This window comes from Mesocricetus auratus, unplaced genomic scaffold, assembly GCF_017639785.1.
Source record: "Mesocricetus auratus isolate SY011 unplaced genomic scaffold, BCM_Maur_2.0 Super-Scaffold_100019, whole genome shotgun sequence".
In the NCBI taxonomy this organism is placed as follows: domain Eukaryota; kingdom Metazoa; phylum Chordata; class Mammalia; order Rodentia; family Cricetidae; genus Mesocricetus; species Mesocricetus auratus.
Genome location: NW_024429200.1, coordinates 357,129 through 384,906, shown reverse-complemented (window position 1 = coordinate 384,906; position 27,778 = coordinate 357,129). Strand labels below are relative to the sequence as shown.

The window sequence follows — 27,778 nt, the reverse complement described above, 5'->3', positions numbered from 1 at the left end:
GAGTGTGGCGCTAGATTCTAACAGAATCACCATTGGCGGCACGAGGTCTAAACACAGTTCCTCCCCCAGGCAAACAATGTAGTCATAAATGATTGATTATATTTGTGGTTGAAGTCTAACAGGGAGAGGGGAGAGGCCGGGCGCAGTGGTAAACAAGGATCATCTGGTCTACCTGGGAAACGCCCACCCAGCGGCTATGCCCCGCCTCCAGGTCCCAGACACACTCAGTATTTTACGTCCATCCCCACTCTGTTGGGGGTGAAGACGACACAGCATTTGCGAAGTGAAGGAAGCTAGAACTGACCCCGTAAGGAGGCTGAGGGAGAGAAGGATCCCACCACCCGACTCCCTGGCTTGTAACCGAGAACTTTACTATCGGGCTCAGAATTTCTGTTGATGGTAAATTCTTGCTAGTAACCTGCGGCTTCCTTTCCCTTGGATGGCTTTTTTTTTTTTTAATTTAAATTAGAAAAAACTCTGCTTCACATGTCAATCCCAGGTCCCTTCTCTCTTTCCCTCCCTTCCTCCCACGCCCTCTCACCAACCCCCCCAATATCCCCTCCTTTCCCCAGGGAGGGTGAGGCCCTCCATGGGGGTGTCCATAGTCTGTCATTTCATCCAGGGCAGGGCCCAGACCCTCCCCCAAGAGTTCAGGGTGAGAGTGCATCTCTTATTGTTGGATGGGCACCCAAAGTCCTTTTGTATACCGGGGATAAATACTGATCTACTACCCAAGGCTCAATAGATTACCTAGGCCTCCTCACTGACACCCACATTCAGGGGGTCTTGATCAGTCCCATGCTGGATTCCCAGCCATCAGTCTGGGATTCAAGAGCTAACCCTTGTCAGGTCAGCTGTTTCTGGGGTTAAACCAGCCCAGTCTTAACCCCTTGGATGGCTTTTTATTGCCACTTGGGGAGGCTGAACCTCTGACGAAGGTGAGCACTGAGTTTCCACATGCCGAAAGGGTTATTTCGCTGTTAAGTACCTGGAACCTTGTGTGTGGGTGGAAGGGGGTGTGGTGGTCAAGCCCCCCCAAAAATCATTAGTGGGCCGCCTGCCACGGCCCTGGCTTCTGAGGACGCTTTCAGTTGAGGATGCCTTCTCCTTCCCCAGTTTTCATTTAGGTTGCCCTCTCTCTCGGTGAGTTCTTGTCAGAGGTGGGGAAGGCGTGGGAGAGGAAGGGTTGTGAAGGGACCAGCGGGGAGAGAGAAAGTGGGAGAGGAATGGGAAGCGGTTTGTAAATGGAAGACTCAGGCAAGGGAGAAGTACAATTTGTTTCAAACTCTTCAAGCTGCTATGGTCCCTCAGTCTCGTTGTCCCCTCTCTTGTTCTCTTCATGTCAGGCCCCTGCAGAGGCACTTCCCTCCTCCTCCTCCTCCTCCTCCTCCTCCTCCTCCTCCTCCTTCTCTTCTTCTTTTCCCATTTTTTAAATTTAAATTAGAAACAACCTTATTTTACATATCAATCCCCATCCACTCCCCAGGGAGAGTGAGACCTTCCATGGGGGATCATCAAAGTCTGCCTCATCATTTGGGGCAGGGCCTAGGCCCTCCCCCCTGTATTTAGACAGAGTATCCCTCCATGAGGGAATGGGCTCCCAAAGTCCATTCGTGCACTAGGGATAAATACTGGTTCCACTGCAAGAGACCCCCTAGACTGCCCAAGCCTCCCAACTGGCACCCAAGTTCAGGAGGCCTGGTTGGGTCCTATGCTGGCTCCCCAGCTGTCTGGCTGGGGTCCATGGGCTTCCACTTGCTCAGGTCAGCTGTTTCTGAGTTTCCTCTTGATCCCTTTGCTCCTCACCAGAGCCACTTTCAAGGTACCAAGGGGCTCATGGGCCTTTTCCTTTCTGACTGACTGCCTTTCACACAGATTTCACCTACGGTATCCGTGAAGCTTTTCTTTTCTTTTTTCTATCTCTCTCATTTCTAATATATGTGTACACACTGTGTAATGATTATCATAACCAAATTGACACGTCCCTCACCACTCTAACTGGAATTAGGTCCCCAGAACTTGTTTACCTTCTAACTAAATGCTGGCCTCCTTTGAGCATCTTGTCACCAGCCCCTCAAAACCGTACTTCTACTCTGCTTCCAAGACTTTACTTTTCCTGGGCTCCACGTACCAGTGAGATCACACAGCATTTGTGTTGTACTAATTGAATAGCGCAGTGCCCTCCAGGCTCACCCATATTGATAGAGTAGCCGAATAGTATTCCTTAGATGTGGGTGCCAGTTTAGAAGACCCAGCCATTCGCTGATGACGCGAGCTATTTCCACACCCTAGTTGTTGTGGCTAGTGCTGCAATGAACCTGGAGATGTGGAAATCTCTCTTGGGATGCTGTTTTCATTTCCTTTGGGGGTAATTGCACTGAAAACGGATTGTAGGATCATCCCCCCCAAAGAAGAGGATTCTGAGAAAGAAACTAAATAATTGAAACTATCTTAAAAAAGGCATTCTGGAAAACATGGCAAGTCTTGGCTCAAAGTAATTGTGTTTTAAAAGTACTGCCATCCACTTCCAGGAGTCGCTGTTCCTTCTAAACCTTGTTAGCTCCAAACATGTGTTCAGTCTCCTGATGGCTTTGACTGCTCACAGTCGATGGGGTGGGGTGATATTTGAATTAGGAAAGGTGCGTCTGCGTCTGGCAAAGGCATAAGGGGTGACCCCACTGAGGACATGAGCGCCAGGCAAGGCACGCTGAAGGCTGTGCAAGGGTTATCAGGATGTGTAAGTGATGCTGAACCCTAATGGCCGGCTGCTGTCGGCAGAGCGATGGGTGTGGCCTTCTGGGTGTGGCGTGAAGGCCATAGTGATTGGTCCTTACACGTGGCAGACATGAAAGAGTAGAAAAACGATTTCCTTCTGATAATGAACTTGCTCCCCAATTGCCTAACGGACGTTTTTCATAAATTAAAAAAAAAAAGCCAACCATCTTAATAGTAGTTCACAGCAACTGGCCCCTGGGAGACTGGGATATCAGGAGAGCTCTTACAGGGGTTGGATGTGATTGCTTGCAGAGTCACTGGGGGTTTCTTTAATCAGAATGGAAATAAGGATATGCTGAGGCCTTAGGAGCATGGTACTTAAGGGAGAACATTGGCGGCATGTCTCTCAGCTGTTGGTGGGTGGAGGGAAGGGCAGGCTAAAGTTGCGGAGCTTGTTGGGTTTTTGTTTTTCCCTCCTCCCTACCTCTGTAGAATCCCAGTGCTCCCTGCTCAGAGACTTCCTTGGCTGCACTGTAAGGTCCTTCACTGAGATGGCTGACGAAAGTGTTGACCAGAGGCCGAGTAAGAAATTAAAGTTCTCCCTTCGCGAAGAAGATGCGGAGAGCGGAGTGCAGACCACAGCAGGAGACACCGGAGAGGCCCAGAGCCAAAAGCCTGAGAGGGAAGAGGATGAGAAGCCGGAAGGTCCCAAGTCTCCCCCCAGAGATAAACTGTATCCTCCTCAGAACAGAGACAAGGAAAGTCCAGAGCCTTCCAAACATCCAGGGACGCCAGAACCGTACGGCAAGAACACGCTGCCAGCTGCTGACAACCCCTCCACTCCCAAAGTGAGTAAACCATGGAGAGGGAGGGACCAGGTTCCTGAGGTCTGTTCTCTTATGGGTTCACTGATGGGAGAAGGGGGCTTGGTCATTTACATATATGCAATGGTCTGGCCTAACAGGCTAGGTATATATCTTCAGTTACCCGTTTCTTAGTGGAAACGGAGGGCAAGTTTAAAGTTACCAAGAAACAAAATGAAACGTCTAGCTGCTTGTTTCCCTCAACCAGTAACTATTTGGCATCGGCTACTCAAACATCTCAGTAGAAAAGATCTTAGTTAGAAATGAAAGACACATGGAGAGACTTTGAGGCTTGGCACTGGGGAAGTCCAGGTGGAGGTGTAGCCTCAGTTGCACTGAAATCCTAAGGGCCGAATGGGTCATGAAGAGAAGCTGAGGCTTTGTACATATGGCAGGATCCGGAGTTCCTAAAGAGAGCCCTGGGGAGGCTACAGGTGAAGGTGTAGACAAGTTGTAGCAGAGACAAAAAAGTAAAAAGGAGGGAAGGAGAGGAGGGGAAGGAGAGGAGGGGAAGGAGAGGAGGGGAAGGAGAGGAGGGGAAGGAGAGGAGGGGAAGGAGAGGAGGGGACGGAGAGGAGGGGAAGGAGAGGAGTGGAAGGAGAGGAGGGGAAGGAGAGGAGGGGAAGGAGAGGAGGGGAAGGAGAGGAGGGGAAGGAGAGGAGGGGAAGGAGAGGAGGGGAAGGAGAGGAGGGGAAGGAGAGGAGGGGAAGGAGAGGAGGGGAAGGAGAGGAGGGGAAGGAGAGGAGGGGAAGGAGAGGAGGGGAAGGAGAGGAGGGGAAGGAGAGGAGGGGAAGGAGAGGAGGGGAAGGAGAGATCTTAAAGAATATTTTAACTGGAAGAGCTGTGGAGGTCCACAGCAATCCTTTGTACTTTGCACATAAGAAATCAGTTTCCAAGAGATGAGCTGTCTTACCTCAGCCCGAGTCAGGGATAAGACTGGATATTTCATTTTTTAGTTTCCTCTGTTTCCCTTCCCATTGTGGCAGCTGGCCGTATTTTTGGGTGGTGGCTTACCACTCTTCTAGCACAGGAATGTTCTTGTTGACCATCCTCATACCTGCCGCTGTCGCCCTTCCCAGCACAAGAGTCCTCTCTACTTTGTGCCTAGTGCGGTATCGGCACCTCTGCTCTACTTGGGAAAAGCAGAACTTGTTTAAGAATAAGATGGTTGCTTATAGTTCCCATAATTCTTTGATTTATACTACATTACATTGCTCATTTGTTAGAGCCAGGGCTTGGAGATGGTTACAGCAAGTAGATTCTGATGACATGGGGTGTGACTATTAGCCCTGCTCCCCGCCAGCTCAGCTTGAGGTACTTAAGATCATTATAATATGTGTGACCCCGCTTGCAGCCCAGTCAGGGGGTCTCTGTAGTGCCTGCTGAGGCCCGAGTGTGTCTGACTGAACTGTAGACTTACCAAATAGGTTCCTGTGTCCATCAGAAGGTGCTCCAGTGTTTCTAGTACAGATCAACGGATTATCGGTTTTCTTCTTGAGAACCCACCGTGGGTAATAAACACAGGGCACAATCTCTCTCTTTGCAACCAGCTGACAACTCATCAGGAGATGGGTTGGGTGGGGTGGGTGGTATTTCCAGAATTCTCTGTGAAGAATGACTCTTCGTGGGATGATTAGGAAAGGGAGAAAGAGAGTAGCAACGACAGCTGGTGTTGTTTCAAAGGATGCTGGGGCATGGGCTGTGTGTGGGAATATGCAGGCAAGACAGTGAAATGAACATGCCCGTGTCTCTCATTCATTCTATCACCCACAGTGTGCTCTGTCAGCAGACCGTCCGCTAGAGGACGCCATTCACTTTAACAAGCCCCGCCCCCGTCGAGTAATAAGCAACCAGAGCAGTAATAAACGTTCGGATAATGTGAGGAACGGCAGAGTGTGGGGAGCAGAAATTGGGAATTAAGGTTTCAAGCAGTGGGAGCGGTTTTCTAAGGGAAGTGCTGTCTGAGAAAAGGACTTGGGTAATGAGCTGGACTTAGCCAACTGAAGAGGGGAAGGAGAGTCCTTAGGCGAAGAGCAAGACACCTACTGAGTGACAGAGGGGAAGGAAAACCATGTTACTCAGTGGGAGGGGAGTCTCTGTGACGGGAGGGGGGGTTCCGGGAACGAGGTGAGACAGGTAGGCAAAAGAGAGATGGGCATTCTATCCTTAGAGGCTCAATTAACCATTCAATGGCTTTTGAGTGGGGGTTTTGTTATTGTGTTTTTTTTTTTTACATAAAGTACTGTTTTATTTTTCCAAGGTGTTTGGTTTGTCTTCATGAAGCCATCCATCTCTTTACACGGGCTTTGGTGGAGGTCGTGGTGCAGCACCAGCGGGTCTAAACCATGGTGGGGGTGTCCGGTCCTTCCGGGCTTCACGAGATCGATTCCTGACTACTTTGCTGTGAATAGCACAGCTCACACAGTAATGTAGCTTGACATAGAGCTTGGGAAGCACATAAGAGTCGAACACGATCGCTTCCCATATGTCCCTGACAGCATCGGCCTCTACAATGTTCCGAATGATGAACTTCTTAATGGCCTTGTCCTTGGGCACGCACCAGGCGCAGTTTGTGCATCGAATGGGCTGCACATGGCCGCGGCGTTTTTTGGTGCGCCCGTTGTTCCCTTTTTTTTGCTCATCTTGGAGCCCTTTTTTTTTTTTAAGTTTGTGGTTTCATGGTCAAAGCGGACTAGACCAGAGAAAAGTCTTGACACAGGGGGATATCCACGGGATTCTGTTGATAGCAGAAAAGGGCCAGAATTAGGACAGGAGTGAACAGGCTTAAGCTGAGAGATGACCAAGAACTAGCAATAAATTGGTGGGGGGAGGGCGTTGCATGGAAAAGAGGGATCCGAGATGATAGTGAGGCTTCTTCCTAGATTGAATAGGTAGAGCCTCGAATCAAGATGGGAGACACTAAGGATATGCAACTTTGGGGGGGCGTAAAACAGATATGTGGAATAAGTAACTGGCTAAGTGGGGCCAGAGATCCCTGTTTGGCTCTATATGGCATTTAGGAACCCAGTGAAGCCATGGGCAGGGATCAGGGCTGCTATGAGAAGTGCTGCCGATCTTCTGGATCGTCCTGAGATGAAGAACAGGTATAGAATAGAGCATGGAAAGCAGGTGGAAATACAGTAGGGAAAATACTGGAAAACGCCTGCTCCACTATGGTGCGTTTGAATCAGGATGAGAACGGGGCAGGGTACCAACCAGTGACGCTTTGCTGAAGACATGTCTGCTGCAGCACAGGAAAGCAGGGCAGGGATATTTCTGCTTTTCCTAAGATGCGCAAGCAGAAATCATGTGACACGAACGCCCTTCTCCATCAGGGATTCTTAACAGACTGGGAAAGCGTCTTTAGGCAGTAGTAAGGTTGCTGCAGCTTAATTACGCTGAACACCAGCTGATTCCATTGCAACCTCATAGATTCAAGGTTCAGGGGCTTAGTTGACCTTTCAGTTAGCAACTTCCAAATACTCTAATATTGTCCTGATAGGGGGTTGCCTTCTCACCTTCTTCAGAAGTCAAGTAGCTACCCCACACATCTCCCTTAATTGGCCACGTAGAGTCATCACTAGATATTCTTCTACACTCTCTGGAATTCACACACCCTTTCTGTCTGCTTTTCGATCTGCTCTACTTCTGAGTAAAGCTTTCTTTCATAATGGATATTAATATCTTTATATCACAAGAGGAGATCACAAATCCTATTGACCTTCATGTTTTCATACTGGAAATTCTAGTGTCATCTACCATGGTATGAATTTCTTCATGTTTTTATCTGAAAATTTCATAGGCTCTTTTTATTTTCCTTAAAATATGGCAAAAGAGCCAGGAGGTAGTGGCACATACCTTTATTCCCAACACTTGGGAGGCAGAAGCAGGTGGATCTCTGTGAGTTGGAGGCCAGTGTGGTCTATGAAAATTAGTTCCAGGACAGACTCCAAAGCTACACAGGGAAACCCTGTCTTGAACCCCCCCCCAAAGACATGGCAAAAGAATTATGTGCAGCATTGTATATTTGGACACCTTCCATTTCATCTGTGAATGATGCATTGTACTTGGCATTATAAAACAAACATTCCTTGAGGGGATGGTCTAGTGTTATGCAGAGACATAACACTATGTACTATAGTTTTGCTTATTTTGAACCTATAGTCCTTTTTCATGACCAACTCACCAAAAGAGAGTGACATTTTCAGTGTGGGTTTTGAGCACAGTCCTAGGATTATTCACTCTGTGAACTCTAAGATGAATGTGAGACCCTTATTTAAAAAAAAACCTTGATTAAGCCAATGGTCTGTTTTTTTCACCTACAAAAAGTTGTGCTCATTTGAATGTTCCATAACATTTTTCCATCTCTGCTTATGTCAATCATTTATTGAATATTTATTAAGCCTAACAGTCTTGGAAGGCTCACATCATCTGACAAATCTGACAGTTTGGCTCCTGACTTTACCCTGAAAAGTCACAGAGTCAAAACGGCAGGGTTCTTTGATAGCAGTCCCCAAGCACAACAAGCACGCTGTGGAGCTCCATCTTGCCCACATGCCTATTACTGTGTGCTTGCAGAGCGACAACACGGGTAGTTCTCTAGGTCCTGACACGTAGATCTAATGACATCCTTTTCTTTCAGGATCCTTTGTCTTGAAATTGGCAAATTGGCTAAATTCTGCTTAGGTCTAGGTTCAATGGGATTGGCAAGTCTTCCATTTGTTGGTAGTTGGTTATACCCATCATCAGACCCCTGAAATTTTTTTAGTGATTTTTTAAAATTCTTTTTACATCCCAGCCAGTTTCCCCTCCCTCTTTTCCTCCCAGCCCCTCCCCCCAATTCTGCCCACCCCTACTCTCTCTGTTTCTATTTGGAAAAGGGCCAGCCTTCCATGGATATCAACCAAACACGGCATATCAAGTTGCCGTAAGACTAGGCACTTCCCCTCATGTTTAGGCTGGACAAGGCAACCCAGTATGAAGAAAAGGGTCCCAAAAGCTGGCAAAAGAGTCGAGACAGCTCCTGCTCCCACCTTTAAGAGTCTTGCAAGAACAAGCTATACAACAATAACATATATGCAGAGGGCCTAGGTCATTCCCATGCAGGCTCCCTGCTCGTCAGTTCAGTCTCTGAGAGCCCCTGTGAGCCCAGCTTAGTTGATTCTGTAGGTTTTCTTGTGGTGTCCTTGGTCCATCTGTCTGCTGCAATCCTTTCTCCCCATCTTCTTCTGCAGGATTCCCCAAGCTCCACCTGTGAGTCTCTGCATCTGTTTCCATCAGTTGCCGAATGAAGCCTCTCTGATGACAACTGGGCTAGGCACCAGTCTATGAGTATGGCAGAATATCATTAGGCATCATTACTTACAATGACTTTTTTTTGTCAGTACCGTTTGGTTCTATCCTAGGTCTCTGGGCTATCCAGCTTCTGGGTCTTGGTACTCCAGGCAGTGTCTGGGTGAAAGCCCTAAGAGTTTGAGATTATTTTCGATTATATATTTTTTAGAGCTGCTGTTGTTTTAATAACAACCCACTCAGCATAAGTGTAAAACACTGTCTGGAGGGCTTTGCCATCTGATTGAATATTTGGAGTGGTTATCTTCTATTTCCTGGAGTACTTACTCATTCTTAGAGCGAATGCACTTGAACTATTACCACTAAACTTCTCTAGACCACATACTGTAAGGGAAGAGAGATCTTGTGGTTTTAAACATCCACAACAGCATCTGCCACTCATGAGTGCACGCACACATGGTCGTTTATGTTATGCTACGCTTCTGTAAAATGCTGATGGTTAGGATGCGTTGAGCTAAAAATCTTTACAACTCTTCTGTTCCCCTCATTTCTGCTTCTGAGCTTTGGCAGCGTACAGTGTTCATGCTGCTTGCCATTCTTCCTGACGCCATCCTTTAATGGGCCTTTCTTTGTTTATTCGTTCTTATGATCATCTTTCTTTAATTTAAAATGTTAACATAGTCTTCCCTTCTTCCCCATATCCCTATACCACTCTCCCCTGCTCCCTTGCTCTCTCAAATTTATGGCCTCTGGCTCCTTTCTCCTTACCCTAAAGACCTACAGGCAAGTAAAAGATGCTGAGAGCAGAAAAAGTGCTGTTTCCCCAGGGAAGACCAAGTGGGCAACCCTGAAATCATGCATATACTAGTAACATTATAGGCTATATTTATCTATTTAGGAATGTATATATGTAGACTATCATTTTTAACCTCTTTATTTCATTTCATGGTGGTTCTTACCATTTTCTGTGGCGTTTTAAGTGAATTTAAGAACGCCTTTTTCATTTAGAAAGTCCATGAAATATGTCTCTTACAAAGTTATTAATTCAAAGGCACTGATGAACTGATTGACGAACTGTGTGTGCGTTAAGAGCTACAATTTGTCCGTGTACTCATTAGCATCTGCCGCTAAGTAGGTAGCAAACAAATGCTTGGGATGAATATTTGAGGGAGAGTTAATGTATGAGAGCAGAAGGATGGGGGTATCTATGGAAGCATTTTTTTTTTTGTCCACCTAAATGAAATATCCTCATCTTTGAAAGCTGAAGGTAGGACTTAGGATTGTTATCACAATCAGGAGGCCTGCCTAGAGGAAGGGGTGGAGCTTAACAAAAACACTGACTTCTGTGTTGATTCAAGAGATGAGACTAGAATTTCATATGCTTAAAATAAGAGCACCAGGTATAATGCAACTAGTTCTCGCTGAAGCACACAATCTTTTAGCAATGACATTCTTTGGCTTACACACATTGACTAACTGCTTGACATGAAACTTTTACTTTTTAAATCCCCCTTCTGATTTGCCTTTTGTCATCCTCACTCAGAACACAATGAAGCAGCCAGAGATTTCTTCGGTAGGGAAACTTTCTGCCCGAAGCTCTAAACATCTGAGGCTCCCATCTGCCCCCTTCATGGATGAGAAGACCTCCAGGTCTCTGGTTAATATCAACCCATTCACTCCGGAGTCCTATAGAAAGTTATTCCTTCAATCAGATGGCAAGAGGAAATCCAGAGACTCTCCGTAAGTGCACATTTCTCTTGATTTCTGAGAACTCCTTTGGGCCGGTGCTAGAATAAGGTTAGGAATGAGAACTCTACTTGAATGAGACTGAACTAGTGCGTGTGCGTGTGCGTGTGCGTGTGTGTGTGTGCCCCTCATCCCTGTATGTCAGTGTTGGTCACAGAAACCCAGGCATCTTTCCATTCTGATGTGTACTGCAGGGAGCCTTTCAATATAAAGAGTCTAGCAGAGCCGGGCGGTGGTGGCGCCCGCCTTTAATCCCAGCACTCGGGAGGCAGAGGCAGGCGGATCTCTGTGAGTTCGAGGCCAGGCTGGACCGACAGCCTCCAAAACAATATAGAGAAACCCTGTCTCGTAAAACCAAAAAAAAAAAAAAAAAAAAAAAAAGAGTCTAGCAGAGCAGCACGAGATCTGACTTACAGTCGACCGCTGAGTCTCTATGGACTGAATCAGGTGGACTTCCTTCGGCTGACAGGAAGCTGGTGACTGGGGATAGCATTCATGTTTCAAACCATATATTGCTGCTTTGAATTTGGCCGGTGACACCCAGTGATACTGGCGATGCGAGCCACAGGGCAATTGTTTGAACTCCTCTGTAGGTGACGGGAAACTGAGGAGGGTAAAATATATTGCTGCTTCCAAAGGGCTAGTAATGAAAAGTCAAAGTACCCCATTCCCCAAAATGCCACAGAATGGTAGAAGTCACCTGAATGAGGATTATGCGTGTTACTTGGGGGCGTTAATTATTTTTGTTACATTTCTTTCTCTTCCTCCCTGTCCCTCTTACACTGTCTTCCTGTGTGTGTGTGTATGTGTGTGTGTTCACGCGCATACATGCATACATGTACTGAAGGAAATGCACATGGCCCAGCACATGCAGGAGGTCGGAGGACAACTTAGGGAGTCAGTCCCATCGTGCTGCCGATGTTGTTCCTGGGGTTTGCTAGCCAGCGCCTTAACCTGCAGAGCCATCTCCCTGCCCTTCCTGGTTTACTAACTTGGGGATATTGCTTAACCTGCAGAGCCATCTCCCTGCCCTTCCTGGTTTACTAACTTGGGGATATTGCTTTACCAGTTTCGTTGTTGTTGTTGTTTTACACAATGGGAAACAGTCCTAAAACGGGGAGGTCGTTTGTGTTTATAATACTCAGGAACATAAATGAACAGCTGCCAGAGCTTTGTGGAACACCTAACCCTCCCTTCCCCACTCTGTGAAGCCGGTGGGAGAAGAGATAATTTAAATGTGGTGACACTGTGCTGACACCTCTTAATGCTCATGAGAGAATAGCCCTTTTCCTGATCCCCTTTAAGTTTCAGGGTGTAGTCTTAAGTCTAAGTCACACACGATTGTCAGCTGATTTCATGAACGTAGGTCATCTGCTTGCAGTTTCCTCCCTGTTTTTCTCTAATAGAAACTGTCTGGCGTGTCCATTGGAATCTTGCCTGTAGACCCAGAAAAATGGCTCATGCAACGGAGGATGTTGGCAGATGACTTCTTATTGTAGAGTAATTGAAGACCTCTTAGGGAAAATTATTTTCTGCTATACTCACTGTCTTTCTGTGCAATGAGTTAAAAGCTGGGCTCTTGCGGGGGAGCAACGTAGGAAGGAGAGTGTAGTGTGGTTGTGAAGGAAAAAATGGCTTGCAGTTAAACTTGGTTTAAACACCAAGTTCTTCCAATTGCTGTTTGGGAAACACAGAGTGCCTTGACCTCTCAGTGTGGCTGGCTCCTTTGGGGGAAACAGTACCTACCTTTTGTTCAGTGCTCTCCCTTGTTTCCAGGTCTCAGCCCAGGGGTCCTCAACCCATGTGTCTTAATTCTTTGGGTTGAGCAATTCTTTCACAGGGGTCACATATCAGATATCGTGCACATCAGATATTTACATTGTGATTCATAACAGTAGCAAAATTACAGTTATGATGTAGCAACGAAAATAATTCTCTGGCTGGGAGTCACCACAGCACGAGGAACTGTGTTAAAGGGGAGACTGAGAACCATCCTCTCGGAATGTGGTCGTCTAGTTGCCCGAAACGTCCACTCCTTTCCCCAGGCAGCTCCCATTCCTCAGAATCTCAGCTTATGTATTCTCTTCTGAGAAAGCCTTTTCCCTCTCGAGATACTCACATAACTGGTAATGTTCACCGTTTCTGCCAATGTAGTTAGTGTCCTGGCCTAGGCTCGTGCATTAAACTTCTTGGTTATCTCTACTCCCGAATACAGAGTTAAGAGGGAAAGGGATTTGTTTACTTACGGACACAGAACTTATCCCAATCCCAGCCTCAGTGAGTGTGCCAATGATACATAGTCTTTAATCGTGCTTGCTCTAACCTTTTCCTTTTAGCCAGGAAACCGGAGAAGGGGAAGGCACATCAGAACAGTGGATGCCTGCTAAGGTGAGCACGGTCTTTTGGTCCAGTGGTCACAGCATCCTAATTATTCTGTCTGTTTCTCCCTCTTTCTGCTTCCTATCCTTTTTTGTTTCCTCTCTTTCTTCCTTCCTCTCCCTTCCCCTTTCTCCTCTCATTCTTCTCCAACCCTTTCCTCCCTCCTCACCAGTTTCCCTCACTTCCCTCCCTCCCTTTAGTCTTTCCTCCACGCCCTAATCCCCTCAACCCCATCCTTCTCTACCCTATCCTTTTCTCCCTTCTCCCTTCTTTCTCTCCCTGTCTCCTATTCTTTCTTTCATCTCCCATCATCCTGTCCACCCTCCCCCTCTCTCCCTTCCTCTCTATGGCTTTAGTGGTTTTTTTTTTGTTGTTGTTGTAGCATAATTTGCATCTAGAGAATCAGTTGTTATTGAGCAAAGCGATAGCTGATAATGTACATTGCTAAGTTATTAGATACCTCTTAAAAGTTCCTATTTCTGCTTTTAATCCTAGGAAGTGTCTATACTGGGGTAGGGAAGGAACGAGAAAATTATCCCCCAAGTCGAAAATTGAAATGGAGAAAGTGGTATTGGGCCATGAATTTTCATGTAAAATTTTAGCTATTAAATGTATCCTTATTCATTCTTTTTTTGAGATTCCCCATATGGTAATCTAACCTATCAAATGACCATTATAAACATTTGCCTCTGAAATATTTCTCACATCTGAATTGTAGTTGCTGAAAACTGTAGAAAGCACTGAATGCCCAGTAATAGAAGAACTGATATTAAATTAAAGTGTTTGCAACACATGGAAACATACCTCTTATGCATTCAATGTACAAAACTCAAAAATGTATATGATGGTTATACACGTGATAATCAAGAATCCAATGTTGCTGTGACAGCTGTTATTACAGTGCCTTTGAATAACAAAAACCGCACAGTTGTTCTCACTTCTAATTACTAAACTTTTCCTGAGCAAATCTTGTCTGCATAAGTAAGTTAATATTTTCCTAGTCTTTCCCTGTCTCACTCTCGTCCTTGGCGTGGGGTTTCTCATAGCTCAGACTGGTCTAGAATTTATAATCCTTCTGCCTCTGCCTCCTGAGTGCTCGGATCACAGGTTTGGAACATACCCCAATGGAGGTAGTATAGTTAAATGTCAGCACCTGGCTATTGAAACTGACACAGAGAAGGCTGTGGGCACAGGCTTCCAATTTTCACATGTGAACATTTCCCATTCATGCATGTACTGCTTTCTCCTTTGGGTTTTATTCCTCATTTGTTTTATAAGTCTTTAACTGGCATCTGATAGAATGCCAGATATATTCATCAAGAGGGGAAAAATCTTATCTCTACAAAAGTCACTGGCCAGGAGAAACTAACACATTTGCAATATCAAAATGATATGCACACAAACATAAAACAAAAAATTACCCAGATCTGTGTGAACCTATATGTGAACCTCTGTGTGAAGTGTGAATGTATGTATATATTTAATAAGGTCTGCAAGGGTAGTAAAAATCTTGTAGAAGACAAAATGATAGAACAGATATTTCTAAGCAAAGAAAGGAAGCAATCTTATAATTCTCTAAAGACAGGGAAATGGGTCCTGTTTAAGGGTGGGTTGGGCAGTTGAGTGGCCGGCAGTGGTGTGGACACTACTGTTTGGTAGTTATAGGGTGGTCAAAGTACTCAGTTCCACTTAGTAGGAAGGATTTGGGTCTGTTGTCAGAGTTTAACTTTCTTTTGGGAAACAACTGGGCTTTTAATTCTGGGGGATCAAACTGTGTTTACTAGAGGAGTTGGAGAGAGCTGATGATGTAGGCAAATCCAGATATGGAAGAGTCAGAGCTTAGGGTTGCCTAAGGGCAAAGGAAATTACAGGTCTTGCTGATAAGGACTGATTGGAATTGGATGCAAAAATGATCAAGTAGCAATCAAGATTTTTTTTAAATTTGCTAAAGTTAAGATGAGAAACATTCTTGCTAATTGGGACATTAAAAAATTGACATTGGGGAGAAAAATCATCTTAAAGTTAGACTCCTGTGTAGTTGTAGAGATTTTAGATTTTGATCACAATACTAGACTGTGAAACTTCCATGTGTTGACATTATAGTACGATAACTGTGATCCGTGGATTGCATCAACACATATATACAATGTATTTGTAAACATACATAAACATATGTGCAATGACATATGTGATAAAACGTAGTATTTATAGTATCATATAATAATGTACCCCGAGGAGTCATTGCTATGACCTTCATGTTACAGACTGAAAACTGAGGAGTTCAGTGATTTTCCTGGGTTGATTTACTAGCTGGAAAATGAATGATATTACCAGCTGGCCACTAGGAGGAGGTAATGCTGAACACAGGTGACAGACATCCATTCGACAGCTTTGTTTCCCATACTAACACTTCTGTGACAACAAATTGAAGCCAGAAACTTCATTCAGCCTGAGGTAGAAATACAGCACGCAGTCCTTGAGAAAGGTAGAAAGGCAAAAGGAGGTTTTAGTATCGTCTATGTTTACTCCGAACATTCTTCACTTGCTTCCTGCTAGTCCTTTACTGAGGACAGTAGTTCTGGGCTTTGGAAGCTGTGGGTCTCCCATCAGAATAGTCTGACCAGATGTGGAAAGAGTATTCAAAACAATGTGACTAAGGTCGGTACCGACTTGTATATAAAGTTACGAAGGACACTGGTGTGACCAGCCACTGGGAAAACATTTTGCTACCATGATTACCAACACAAAGAGAACATACTGCCTTTGCCTCACATTAAAAAAAAGCAATTTAGGAAATGTAACGTAGCTCTGCTTTCTCGCTCACTGTATGTAGGAAGACTTATTCCCTCTCCTCTCTTTTTTAAATATTTTAGAGAAGTGTTCTACGAGAAACTAATATGGCTTCCCGCTATGAAAAAGAGTTCTTCGAGGTAGAAAAAATTGGGGTTGGGGAATTCGGTACAGTCTACAAGTGCATTAAGAGGCTGGATGGATGCGTTTATGCAATAAAACGTTCTACCAAACCATTATCAGGATTATCAAATGAGTGAGTACCTTTGAAAAGTACTGGATGAATAAACTTGGATTTGGTACTGTATTGATTCTCAAACTAGTTTTAAAAAGAGCATGGATATCAATGAAAACACCCCATCTGCTTGATTTTAAATTCATCCCCACCATTGGATGTCATTTTACATTCGTTGCTTTACTGAATTGTCCAGAACACCAATGACATTTCCTAAAATAGAGCATGATAACTTCCGATCATGTTGTTGTTTGTGATTATAGGATCTCACCATATAACTTTAGCTAGCTTGGAACCCACTGGTTAGACTAGGCTGGCCTTGCACTCAGAGATTTGCCTGTCTCTGTGATTAAAAGCATGCACTACCCCATGCACGCCTTGTTTTAATTTCTTGTCTTTCCCGTCCACTGGTCTTACTGCCGCTCTGATGAACTGATTTTTGGAATGGTCTCCTGGTACCTGTGTATGTTCACCTGAAATACTGTCAGACAGGAAATATTATCAGTGGTTTATCTCTACTTTATACACTTTCTAGTTTACCTTTTGTGGCTGTGGTAAACACCACGACTAAAAAGCAGCTTATAGAGGAGGAAAAGATTTATTTGAATTTATGCTTCTGGGTCATCATGGAAAGAAGTCAGGGTAGGGACTCAAACGGGGACAGAGATAGGAACTGTGGAGGCACCATGCTTACTGGCTGGCTCTCCAGCTCCTCAGCATGGCTTCTTATACTAAAGCTGGTAAAGTTGGTACCTCCTACAGAGGTACCAACCAGATATCAAGCAAAAGAATCTCTCACAAACATAGCTATAGGCCCATCCAATTTATACGATTCCTCGGTTGACATTCCCTCTTCCTAGGTAGCTCCAGTTTGTATCAGGTTGACAATAAACTAACCAGCACACATACTAATTCTTAAGTCAGTAGTGAAGTTTGATTCTGTGTGCAAAGAAAAACTATTAGAAATGTTTATATTTAACTCCCAGAATTAACTCTTCATTTTTTCCCCTATGATCCTAAAGAAAAAGATATTTTCAGATTGCTTTTGTGAGCTTCTTCATCCATACTGGCCATGCTGAGCCAGACAGTGTAGGCTTTTGTTTTTATAGTGATGTCAGTCAAGGACAGAAGTTGCTTCTCTCCCAAGGCTTTCCCATGTAACGCATCTGATTGGGTGAGTTTGATAATGACTGTGATGACTATCCTTCATGGAGAAGATAGACCCATCAGAGTGTCTGCAATCAAGTGTGTGATGGCCTTCTTGTTATGTCTATTACTAGGCATAACAAGATGCAATGTGCATTGTGATACAATGAAATTAAGACTCGAAGCATGTGTGCTGTTGAGGCAGTAAGCACATGAGGTACCTATATATGTGCCATGTTCAATCATGTTCAATGAAGAAAGCACAGACCTTGGCTGTCTTCCCTTAGAAAAATCTCTGGTGGGGTATATAAAAAAGATGTTTAATCTGCAGTATGCCAATTAGTTTTTCTACATGCTTTTCTCTCCCTTGGGAGTGTGGATTTGCATGAAGTTTTTGCCCATGCAGTGCTTGGCCACCACCCCCACGTGGTACGCTACTATTCTTCATGGCCAGAAGACGACCACGTGGTCATCCAGAATGAATACTGTAATGGTGAGTACGTAGTATAATACCGGGAGGGTGGTGCGCTTTTTAAATCTTGGGAAATAAATATGCCTCGTCACAGTTTAAGCCTTTACATTCTGGAGTCACACTGAAGATGTTTGTGCTCCAAAGTGGAGATGAGAATAGAGTTGAAGAGGTGTGTGTGTGTGTGTAAAGCTAGTACAGCTGATATAAAAATGCTATCAGTCCCTTCACAGTTTATCTTATACTGAAAGAAAAAGAACATTACCATACTAGTTTAAATAATTCTCTTACCATCTGCCAGGTACTTGGGAAGGTATAAGCCATACCATTTGGGGGGGCATGGGAATGAAGGTTCCTAGTTATGATTGTTTTGGTAAAGGCTTTAACCTTTTCACCTATTTTCCCATAGGTTTCTGAGTTTAGGGGTCTTTCATGTCATCTGCTGCTCCAAACCCTTGAGCTCAATAGCTCTCACCACAATATAAGCAATGGGATCGGTGCTGTGACCAAATTCAGTGCTTTCAGATGTATTTTTCACATGTTGAGTAAAATCTGCTCTAACTTTTAAGGGTAGCAGTATGTACTCTGACTGCAGGAAGTTTGAGAGCCCTCCTTCCACAGCCACCTGGAGAGTCCCTATGTCTGCCTTCTGGTACTTTTAGTGTCCACCTGAAGGCCTCAGGTGGAGTTGTCTGGCCTGGCCTTGGAATATAGTGACCGGTGATAAAGCTTCTTGTTAGGGAAATAAGAAACTAACCATGTTGTGAGGCCAAGGAATGGCACACACAACTTGAAAAGCTATAACTTGGCGTTTCTTCGTTTCCTTATAGAGAAGGTTTTTGTTTTTTGTTTTTACTTTAACCTGTAGACTTTGCAGGCTTTTTATTTTCCTCTTTTAAATTCACAATCCTGCCCCCTTTTGTTCTATTAGTCTTTGAGGAAGTGCAGCTTTATGCTTACGATTAAGGCTTCTCTTAATAACCCTTTCTTCCTGACTCCCTCATATTCAAACCTGAAGCTTCCTGCTTGTTTCCCCTCCCCTTTTTTAGAAGGATGATTGGGTTTGCTTTCCATGGTTTTTTTTTTTTTGCTATTAGCACAGAGTATGAAATAAGAAAAATTAACAGAGTAAAATGTTAATGTGATGTAGATTCAATGAAAATGTTCCAAGAATCTCAAAACCAAGATGGGGATGTTGCTTCTATTAAAATAATCTTTTAATTCATTTCAGTATTTGAATGCCTTCCCTAAGTTGGATACTCTATTAAACTCTAGGTAGAGAAATACTCGAGATTGGGATGGATGGGTAAGTCCTTCAAGGTGCCCTGCTGTACTCATCCTGTGGAGCAGACAGACAATCTGGTGCCCAGCTGTCTGGTACAGTCTTGGGTAAAGAAACAATCGGAGAAAGACCTGGGTTTCTAACCCGACTCTGATGCTCACTGCCTGTATGTACAATTACTGGAATGCCTTTCAAAATTAGCACATAAATGGATGGTAATGCTTATTACACAAGTAATTTGAGAACTAACGACAGCACATGCAAAATATTAGCAGAGTTAATATCTGATACATAATAAAAAATAGAGCAGCTCCAGGTTCCATAAAGGAGGCAAGACTTGAATCAGACCTCACAGAATTACTGGAGTTTAGTACCTCAGAGGGAAGATATCCAGTTGTTGGAACATCAGGCAGGCTAAAAGGCAAAAAAATTGAGAGAGGGTGTGACCTAACAGACAGTAGGAGACCTAATATGGGTGATCCTTGTGGTAGGAAATAATATCATCAAGATAAAAGGAATTTAAAAGCCAACCAGTGGCTTTCAGGTTAAAAGGGGGAGGTTCCAGGTTGGGAATTGTTTCCTCATACTGATCCATTGCCTTCACAAAGTGTTCATTCAGTCTTGCTTAACTGATTTTGCAATTTGCAATTCCTACAGGTGGAACCTTTCCAAGCTGTCATTCCTCCTCCTTCCCGGCTTCACCCCCTATTTTTCCTTCTCATTTCATTCTCTTTATCCCATGCCTTCCCATTGCTGGTCTCCTAACCTGTCAAAGCAGTCAGTCGGGGGCATGTACAGTTGTGATCTTAATTTACATGATATCATAAGTGATGTAGAGTCTTACAAATATATACTAGATGGCTTATTAGAGACCTACTGTCACATAGTTCTCCCTGTTGTCCCTCTTAAACCTAAACCCATCAGATGTCCTCTCCTTCCCTTTAGCCCTTGTCAAGATGCCTTGATAGTCACCCCTGGATAAGCCTAGAAAACTAAAATGTTTCCAGGAGATTCAGCAGCCCCCAGGATTTCAACTGATTTTGGGTTAGGCTATTTATCTCTCTGTGATGACAATATTTGTGTATGCGAATCGAGTTGGCTTGATTGCCCTATGTTTAATAATTAGGCAAAACTCTTAAAATGGTAATTGTCACATACCTAATGCAGGGCGGCATGATATACGTCTGGCTACATATTGAGAAACTAGAATCTCGTTTTCTTTTTCCAAACTCCTGAAGTCTGAACATCTATGGTGCTGATACTGTACGCTCTGCGCAAGGACAGAACTATGATTTGTTCAAGGCTCTCATGATATTTCCTATGCCTTTGTTACCTCTGAGACTCACATCTGCTCTCTTCGTCTGTCCGGTTCTTCTCCACAATCCCTGCCCAGGTGGGAGCTTGCAAGCGGCGATATCTGAAAACGCTGTGTCTGGCAATCACTTTACTGAGCCCACGCTCAAAGACATCCTCCTACAGATTTCCTTGGGACTTAAGTACATCCACAACTTTGGTATGGTACACCTGGACATCAAACCCAGTTAGTATTTTCTTCTGTCTCCATTCCTTCCGTGTTTTGTCTTTTATATACCACCTGAAAATGTGCACCTGTGTACCTTCAATCTCAAAGATAATATTGTCTAGAAGAATTACTTCCTTCCATTCATTTCCCACAATGAACTTGGTCAAATATCTTTAGCCATTTTCTCCTCGAGACACTCTCATATAGAGTAAACTATAAAACTAGATATTTAATGTACCACATAGAAAACTGACAGTGTGTCAACTACATTCTGATTGTGTTTTTAACTAGTACTGTATTTTCTCCAAACCAGCCCTGATCAGAGTGAACAGAATGAGTGTTATCACTTTTTAGGTGTGACACCTGAGAAGTTATTATTTTGTGAGTTTTACTTATTTTGAGACAGCATGTGACCATGCTCTTCAGAGGATGAGGACTATATGAGATCAGTTCAACTTAAACAGGTGTTATCCATCACCCACTGTTCTGATGTGATGTAAGAGATTACATAGAGCTGGGTATGTGCACTCAGGAGACAGACGTAGGCTGATCTCTGTGTGTCCAAGATCAACCTGATCTACATAATGAGTTCCAGACTATCCAGAGCTATACAGTGAGGCAGAGATAAGGAGGTGGAGAGTGACACACACACACACACACACACACACACACACACACACACTAACACACACCACACACAAAGATTACATAGGAAAAAAATTAAAATCCAAAGATTAGTCATCACTCTACAACCACACCAGAGGAGGGAAGCTGAGGGTCATGGCCATGAAAGGCTCTTTGTGGGGCTGGAGCTCAGAAATCATTACTTATGTCTACTGTTTCTTCAGGTAACATCTTCATTTGTCGTAAGACACAGAGTGACTCTCCTGCGTGCCCAGATGAGGATGAAAATGAGGATAACTGGTTTATCTCTGCCAGTGTGATGTATAAAATCGGTGAGTCTGTTTCTATCCCATTGGCACGTTACCCTGTAGACAGGCTGATGACTACATTTACTCCATCTCCAAGAAAGTCATTCTTTAAAGCATCATCTATTTCTTTTTTAAAAGGTGACCTGGGCCACGTGACGTCAGTCAGCAACCCGAAAGTGGAAGAAGGAGATATTCGCTTCCTGGCTAAGGAGGTCTTGCAAGAGGTATAAACTAGGGAAACGGGAGGGGGGATCCTTTTTTCCCCCGTTTCTTTTTTTGACTCAGAATCTTGCTGTGTTGTTCAATGTGACTGCTGCAAACTTGTGGGCTTCCAGCCTTAGCTTCTCAAGTAGCTGGGACTACAGATGTGCAATACACATTTTATAATTCATTCGACTTCTTGACTCTCAGATGAAGGCTCTTAGTGCCCCAAATAAAGAGTATATATTTGTAATCCAAACTTACAAAGTCTCTTTTCCATTCAGAATAGAGTATTTACATTCCAAATACGGTAAAGAAATTCCTCCAAAGCATGGGAATGTTATTTCCATCAACAGTGAATTGATATTTACATACTTCCCCCTAAAGGTCCCCCTCTGTGTCTAGTATTTCTTACAAGTCTTAGCCTAGTGGGTTGCATAGGAGAAAGGAACCCCTCTCTCCATGCTCATCTTGTCTTTATCATGTTGCTATCCTCTTGATAACCCACCAGCTCTGATCACTAAAATGACTGTTAGTTGTTGCCCATCTTCTAGGACTCCTGTTGAGTCTAACCTAGCAAGTCTATAAACCTCCTTCTGGGTAATACTTGTTAGGGAAAGGTCTTTCCTTGTGATCAGCTAATTAAGCCTCAGTGGATCTGACAGAGCAAAATGACACTGAGATTCTACCCTGGGCTTTCAGAGCACAGCAATATCATTAAGGTTTGTTTATGCTACCTTTAGCTTCTTGGTATAAACGAGCAACTACAGGACATATAACTATGCCATGGTATTGAGAGCTTATGTGTAATCGGACCTCTGCCAATCACATTTTAGCCTCACTCTACTTGGCAGGCTAACTGGTCTTCCTGTCTTCTGTTTTGTAGAATTATCAGCACCTTCCCAAAGCAGACATATTTGCCTTGGGGTTAACAATTGCAATGGCTGCAGGAGCAGAGTCATTACCCACTAATGGTGACATGTGGCATCATATCCGCGAGGGGAACTTTCCAGATATTCGTCAGGAGCTCTCAGATGACTTCTATGGTCTACTCAAGGTGACCCCTCCTGGGAAATGAAACATCTATATTTTAAATGTGACAACAGGTGTGGTGGTGGTGGCAGAGCAGGGGTTAGGTAAATATGAATTTGGTTAGGGCCACATGAACAGAAGGAGGAATGAAGTAGGACGTTCAGATAGGACAGGACAGATGGAAACTTCTTCAGGAAACTTAGCCTCTACTGAACGCTCATGCGGACACTTTGTATTTGTTCTTCCGAGTAACCCAGTAAAATGGCAGGTGGAACACCTTTCTGCAGCAGAGGAAACGCAAGCTCAGAGGGGCTCTTGTATTCAGTTAATAACAGATAATTCTAAATTTAAACCTCATCTTTCCCCTCTACCATCAGGGTGTGCACTGTTGTCAATGACCAGTGATGGCAATTTTTTTTCTAAAATAATCACTTCATGAGTTTCTTTTAAAGTCTAAACAACTTTTTGATAATTGACAATGCCATTATTTGAGCTACTGGGGAAAAGGCATAATGTCAATTCAAAAATTTATGACTTTTTATAGATAAGCATGCATATGGATAACAAAGGGGGATATTATATTGAAACAAAGACAGCTACAAAACAAAACAAACAGCACCAAGATCAGACCCAACAACCTTATACTACCAAGAAGTTTAGAGTCACCACCCCCCAAAAAATCATGAGTTAGGAAACAAGGTTGGTTAGGGTCCCTAAGAAATAATCTGCTTTCTTGAACATTAGATTTCCATTTTTAACCTACAACTGTAGTTACCAATTCTTCCTTTTTATTTTCATTTCTCTCTCCTGGAAAGAGGAAAACCTTTCCTATGATCTTCTGTTGGCAGCCTAATAAGTTACTCTTATACATATATGTATATATAAGTGTATTATATATACATATATCTCATACATGTAAATGAATCTTAGATTCATTCATATTTATTGAGTGCCTAAATGCTAGCCCTGGGCTATGTATACGGTATAATTTTTGTTAATTGACTTAACCCTCACAACAACCCCAGGAAGGGAAAGGTAGCATCCTGAATTTCAGATAAAAGAACTATAGTACATTTATAGAGTAAATAGTGGTGCTTGCTCTGAACTTGGACCCCAAATAGAATGATATGGAAAGTTCACTGTATCTGCCATCCTGTGACACCATTCATACATACATTGAGATACTGACACACTAACCACATGGTAATGTCATGATATTTAGATCATCGTAGATCTCCTCTGCCCTGAGCTAAGTATTTTAGAGTCATTAAGAGACAGAGGAGTACAATGTAGTAGACAGTAAGTTGAACTCATTTGGGGAACTTGAAACTGAGTTGGGTGAACTGGGTTTTGATCTTGGCATTTCCTATAACTTGGATATAGCTCCAGTTTTTCCCTCTATAATTAAAATGTTAGATTGTTGCTGGCATTTTCCTGTGCTGCCTGGTTCCACCGCCACTTAAGCCCCAAATAAACACACAGAGACTTACATTAATTACTAAACTGTTGGTCAATGTATAGGGCTTCTTATTGGCTAGCTCTGTCTTAATTATTAACCCATAGCTACTAATCTATGTATCTCTACATGGTCTTATGTTTTTTATTATTTTTTTTACATTCCAATCCCAGTTCCCCCTCCCTCCTTTCCTCCCACTCTCTCCACTCTCCCATCCTCCCATCTGCTTCATAGAGAGGGTAAGGCCTCCTGCATGGCCTTATCTTACCAGAGAACCCCTGGTGCATCCTATGCTCCTGGTCCCTCCATGGCATCCTTTTAACAACACTATACTAACAAATCAACAAACCAGCTAGCTCTCAAACATGACAATTAAATCTAAGTCCTATGTACAGACAAATGATGCTACCACACACACGTGGTCCTTCTGTTCAAGGTGGAACAAAGTTTTCACTGAGGAAAAGCAGTTTCACAACACCCAGCAGTAGATGTTGAACTGAAGTTGCCACTATTGAAACTTTTGTTTCCTTCTATGGCCCTAAATCTACCTTCAGAGCATGATCCACCCTGATCCAGAGAAGAGACCTTCTGCAGCATTTCTGATCAGAAGTCAAGTTCTTCGACCCTCCCTGGAAAATACAGAAGAACTCCAGAAGCAACTGGCCTTGGAGAAGTCCAAGACAGCCATACTGGAAAGGTAAAGTTGGTTGTTGGAGTCAGTAAAGGGTTCATTTGAACAACTCACAGTGGTCTGACTGGACTGGTGTGACTCTATGGATTCAAGTCTATGCACATTCTACATCAGATGTAGGATATCCCATAAGTCTGGCAGTGAGCTATGTTTGGGGGCTTGGGACTCTGCAGCTTGAGAGAATTCCAGGTAATGCAAAAGAAGTGAGAGGAAGGAACGCAAGGAAACACCAGTGATAAGGGAGTCCTTGGGCTCCGAGGGACAGCAGGTGTCAAAGCAAGTGCTTGGTGATCACCGAAGAGACTCTTAGCTAAATAGAGGTCTGTTTTCGGATCTTAGATGAGTAGAGGCCTCTTTAGAAAGCACCAAGCTGTGGGACAGAAGGCAGACACCAGATCCTGATAACATATTTAGAAGACGATATGTTTTTTCTGAGCAAAGAAGGCAGTTCAATCTCTCATTTATTAATTCCTTCATCAAACAAATGGGAATTAGTTTGGGTGTGGTGGCGAAAGGTCATACAATGATTAAGTGGAATTTTGAAGGGATTCTTAGTTGATTATTGTACCATATATACACTTTTTAAAAAAAGAAGAAAATGAAATATGGTCATTGCTTGAAATTTGCTTAGAATTCCAACTTTGTTTAGCTACAAAGTCCATCTTGGAAGGATTAGCTTGAAAACTTGAAGGGTCACTAACCCGTGTTTTGGTTTTGAGCTGCAGAGACTCTCATCCTGTAGCTGGATAATTAGTTATTCCCAACAAACCACCTCATATTTTTTGCTCTTTTTGAGTTTCATTGTTTCAAATAATAAACTACAAAATACCCATATATGTTGTTCAGAAGAGTGCAACTGTCTTGAAGTCTGAGTACATATTTTGTGAAGCTAAGCTGGAGGTACAAGTGACTGTAATCAATATAAGTGATCATAAAAATCATAGAGATGGTGAAAATGGAATCTTGAAACTATTTAGAATGCTGGTTGTCAACCTTCCTAGTACTTGTGACCCTTTAATACAGTTCCTCATATGGTGGTGACTACCAATCCTAACATTATTTTCATTGCTACTTCATAACTGTGATTTTGTTACTATTATGAATTGTAACTATCCTTGTTTTCCGATGGCCTTAGGTGACCCCTGTGAAAGGGTCATTCGACACCCAAAGGGGGTCATGACCCATGGGTTGAGGACTGCTGGTCTAGACCAAGGGGTGGTGAACTTGCTCTGTAAAAAACTAGATTTCAAATGGTTCATTCTTTGTAGTATGTATGATTTCCTCTGCAATGATTCAATCCTGTCATTGTTGTATATTTATATTTACAGTATGTATGTATATTAGATAAAAATGATTCATTGTTTTTCAGTGAAATCTGTGGTTTATTGTCCTCACTGTTCTTATATGTCGCCTAAAAAGTTGTTCACTTAGAATGATAATTTTAAAGGTGACTTATGAAACATGAATGTGTAAACCTTTTTAATGGCCGTAAGAATGGTTAGAACTGATTCTTCTATTCTGCATATAGCTTGGGCTTGGTTTTGTAAAACTGAAACGAAAAGAGATTAGCTGTGATCATGAATACTACCTCTAACTAGGGAAGAGTTTACCCATGCCTGTCCCCTTTGATCACAGGGACCTGAAGAAAGTTCAGCAAATGCAGACCTCTCAGAGAGACATCCACCATGATGACCCTGGGACCCCTGGAACCCACAAAGACACAAGAAACACGTGACACCTGGTGGGAGGAATGAGGGAGGAGCCCTCAAGATTCACCTGTGTGAAGTTCTCCTTGTAAGCACTCACTTGTCACACAGCCTTCAGAAGGCCCACAGGATGCAACAACGAGCCAGCTTGAATGCACTAAGATTTCGAAAACTACCTGATGTAGCATCTGTGGGAAGGTCGCAACGCTTCTAGGGTTTCTTAGCAATGGTCTCACATCTTCCCTGTTGTCGTATTTCTAGTGCGGAGGACTTCTGGCGATTTGAAAGAGAAACACAAACTCTGTTTTGGCCTATGGATCAAGAAGCCGTCGTGACTTATTCTTTACCGAGACCCAGGGAGCTTTCCCTGTACGTAGAAAGGAATAAAGTACGCTTTGAAGTACCAGCTCACAAGAGACCGTTGCCTACATTCAAGCTGTGCTTCCCAAGTTGGGTCTACTCATGCGTCTGCCAGCCCCTTAGAGCAGGGAGTCTGCCTAATATAATTTCTGGATGGATGCAATCTCTTATCTGATTTTATATTATTAAGTAAAAAGCTATCCTTATGTGAAACAGTGAGAAGTAGGACTATAATGTGGACAGTTCCTGAGCTGCTTATTAACTTCTGAAGCAAAATCAGTAGAGGCAGGGGCCCCGATGGAAGTATGATGTATCTGCATGTGTTCTGGCCCTGTGGCAGCTCCCCGAGTCCTGTTCTCTTGTAACTGTTCCCCACATCCTAGTCTCTTGTGGCTGTTCCCCGTGTTCTAACCCCTGTTGCTTTTGAGTTTTTGGACATCATCGCCAGGTTCTCTTGATGTTTTCAAACCAGAGTTTGCCTTTGCTTTCTGTGCTTTTAACATGTTTTAAACCAAATCTTTCCCTCTGCGTGCATTTAGCGAAACAGGACACTTGTGAATAAAGATTTTTATTTTTGTCCAAAGGCAAACATGGGTAAAGCATTCTTCTTTGTAATATGTAAAAAGAATGTGAACTTTTAGAATTTCTTACAATTAAGAGAAAATGTAGGTCGGGCAGGGCGGTGGTGGCGCATGCCTTTAATCCCAGCACTTGGGAGGCAGAGGCAGGCGGATCTCTGTGAGTTCGAGGCCAGGCTGGACCTACAGCCTCCAAAACAATACAGAGAAACCCTGTCTCGTAAAACCAAAAAAAAAAAAATACAGGTCAGTAGTAACATGTCTTTCTGTCAACATCAACATGAAACAGCTGCATAGGTACAAAACCAATAGTGGCTATAAGATGTTTGCCATAACCAGAGAGTCTGGGAAACAGAAACTTCGTTTAGTGGCTGATCGAAGAA

At 43.5% G+C, this 27,778-nt stretch overlaps 2 protein-coding genes across 3 annotated transcripts; one reads left to right on the top strand and one right to left on the bottom strand.

Annotated features, from left to right (window-relative positions):
- Window positions 1-205: 205 nt before the first annotated feature.
- On the top strand, window positions 206-27,406 carry Wee2 (WEE2 oocyte meiosis inhibiting kinase). 2 transcript variants are annotated; one of them, XR_002381352.2, is made up of 13 exons: window positions 206-399; window positions 3,208-3,563; window positions 10,414-10,610; window positions 12,953-13,004; window positions 15,869-16,041; window positions 17,538-17,659; window positions 20,311-20,457; window positions 21,288-21,395; window positions 21,510-21,595; window positions 22,459-22,629; window positions 24,615-24,757; window positions 26,387-26,545; window positions 26,719-27,406. XR_002381352.2 is itself a non-coding variant. In XM_021222808.2 (12 exons), the coding sequence occupies exons 2-12, from the start codon at window positions 3,267-3,269 to the stop codon at window positions 26,484-26,486; spliced, it is 1,596 nt and encodes a 531-aa protein (XP_021078467.1). In that variant the 5' UTR covers window positions 206-399; window positions 3,208-3,266; the 3' UTR covers window positions 26,487-27,406. The 2 variants fall into 2 exon arrangements, 1 of the variants encoding a protein (XP_021078467.1); XM_021222808.2 differs by having other exon boundaries at window positions 26,387-27,406.
- On the bottom strand, window positions 5,870-6,997 carry LOC106022495 (40S ribosomal protein S26-like). The gene is made up of 2 exons (XM_040728670.1): window positions 6,976-6,997; window positions 5,870-6,229 (listed from the first exon to the last, which is right to left on the bottom strand). The coding sequence occupies exons 1-2, from the start codon at window positions 6,995-6,997 to the stop codon at window positions 5,874-5,876; spliced, it is 378 nt and encodes a 125-aa protein (XP_040584604.1). The 3' UTR covers window positions 5,870-5,873.
- Window positions 27,407-27,778: the final 372 nt, after the last annotated feature.